This window comes from Bipolaris sorokiniana (assembly GCF_000338995.1).
Source record: "Bipolaris sorokiniana ND90Pr unplaced genomic scaffold COCSAscaffold_15, whole genome shotgun sequence".
NCBI classification, from domain to species: domain Eukaryota; kingdom Fungi; phylum Ascomycota; class Dothideomycetes; order Pleosporales; family Pleosporaceae; genus Bipolaris; species Bipolaris sorokiniana.
Window position 1 is genome coordinate 345,551 of NW_006911909.1, and position 1,484 is coordinate 347,034.

The 1,484-nt window shown below is 39.7% G+C and overlaps 1 protein-coding gene across 1 annotated transcript; it reads left to right on the forward strand.

The window, feature by feature from the left end:
• Nucleotides 1–243: 243 nt before the first annotated feature.
• On the forward strand, nt 244–435 carry COCSADRAFT_100107 (uncharacterized protein; the record flags this gene model as incomplete). Its single annotated transcript, XM_007706040.1, has 1 exon — nt 244–435. A coding segment is annotated over one exon (192 nt), but the record flags the coding sequence as incomplete, so codon positions are not given.
• Nucleotides 436–1,484: the final 1,049 nt, after the last annotated feature.

Here is a 1,484-nt window from a genome sequence, read left to right on the forward strand (position 1 = left end):
TAAACCCTAAGTAATACCCTAGAATTAGAGTCGTAATCAACGCTAGTAAAGCAGAGAATTTAGAGGTATATAGACAGCTCACTATTAAGTATAGTAGTTGCTTTTAAAAAGCTAGCTAAAGACGCTGCAATTATTACGCAGAAGCTAGTGTTAGCGTAAAAACACGTCTCTAAGCTTAAAGCAGCTAATTAAGCCGCCACACAACAAAGATTACATAAAAGAAAGTAAGTATAGAAGGGAGAGACCCTAACTATAGAAGAGAGAGAGCGATTAGCAACTCTAAGAGAGTTTAGGGCGCGTAGTGATAAGAAGAAGATAAAGAAGAGAGTGCGCGTTAAGGCAGGTAAGCGGTCGCAAAGGCACTATAAACGCTATAGTAAGATAGGACATAACTCACGTATATGTAAGCAAGATATAGAAGATGATTTTAAGTAGAATAGCTTATTACGATTTCTCTTTACTATTATTATTATATTGTAATAGTTATGTAATAGTCGTGATTTTGGTGTGATCTTGGCACCGTGAGCCACTCGCTATACTGAGCCACTCGCTATACAGATACGTTACTTATAATAAGAAGATTTAGACTAAAACTAAAATAGAGTAAGAGTAGATAAGGGTGTTGCGATCAGCCTTAGAATGTGGAGGACATTTCGCTGTTACATTTATTTAACGAGTAATTTATAAGACGGCGGATCCGCAGCAAGAAACAGAGACACTCATTTAAGACTAGCGCATCACGTGATCTGCAAGATGCTCAGTGATCAGTATGTCTTGGCACTACTGAGCAACTAAGCATATTGCATGAAGCTCTAGTATATAGCATTAGGCATTGAGCCCTTATAGCTCGATGTGTTCAACTTAAGTTACGAGTACAAGTACAATACAACATTATACTTGCCTAAGTTACTGTCCAGCGCACACTGTCTCTCTATCTGCGAAAACCAACCAACAAGAAGCTTGACACCAGAAGTCTAATATTACTTCCACTCGAGCTATACTCTTAACAAAGGGATAGATAAGGGGGGCGTATAGTAGAACTAAATTAGTAGAGTAGAGGGGTATAAGGTAGGAAGTAAGAGAGCTAAACTAAAATAAATTTTTTCATAGTAGGGGTAGCGCAGGCGTAGATAACTTATTCTACGTAACTTTAGTAAAATAGAATAGCAATGTAACGGTTCGAGTACACACTGAACTAACATCCGAAAGGGATCCGAACATGGGCACGCACTAGCCGAGGGCAGATCTGCTGATATAAAACCCCACCTTCTCCATACCGTAGCTCGATAGATTTTTGATATCCTTTCGTACAAGGCCTATAGGTGTCTATTCGAATCAAGGCTCGTTTGATGTCCCACGCACTCCCATATGCCTCTGAGTGACGCTACTGCCGATACTGATCCGAGTAGTCTTGCCTGCGCCGTTACATATACTCTCTAGTGGCGTAAGCATTCTATAATAGCTAGGAGTTCTTTATCGTATAC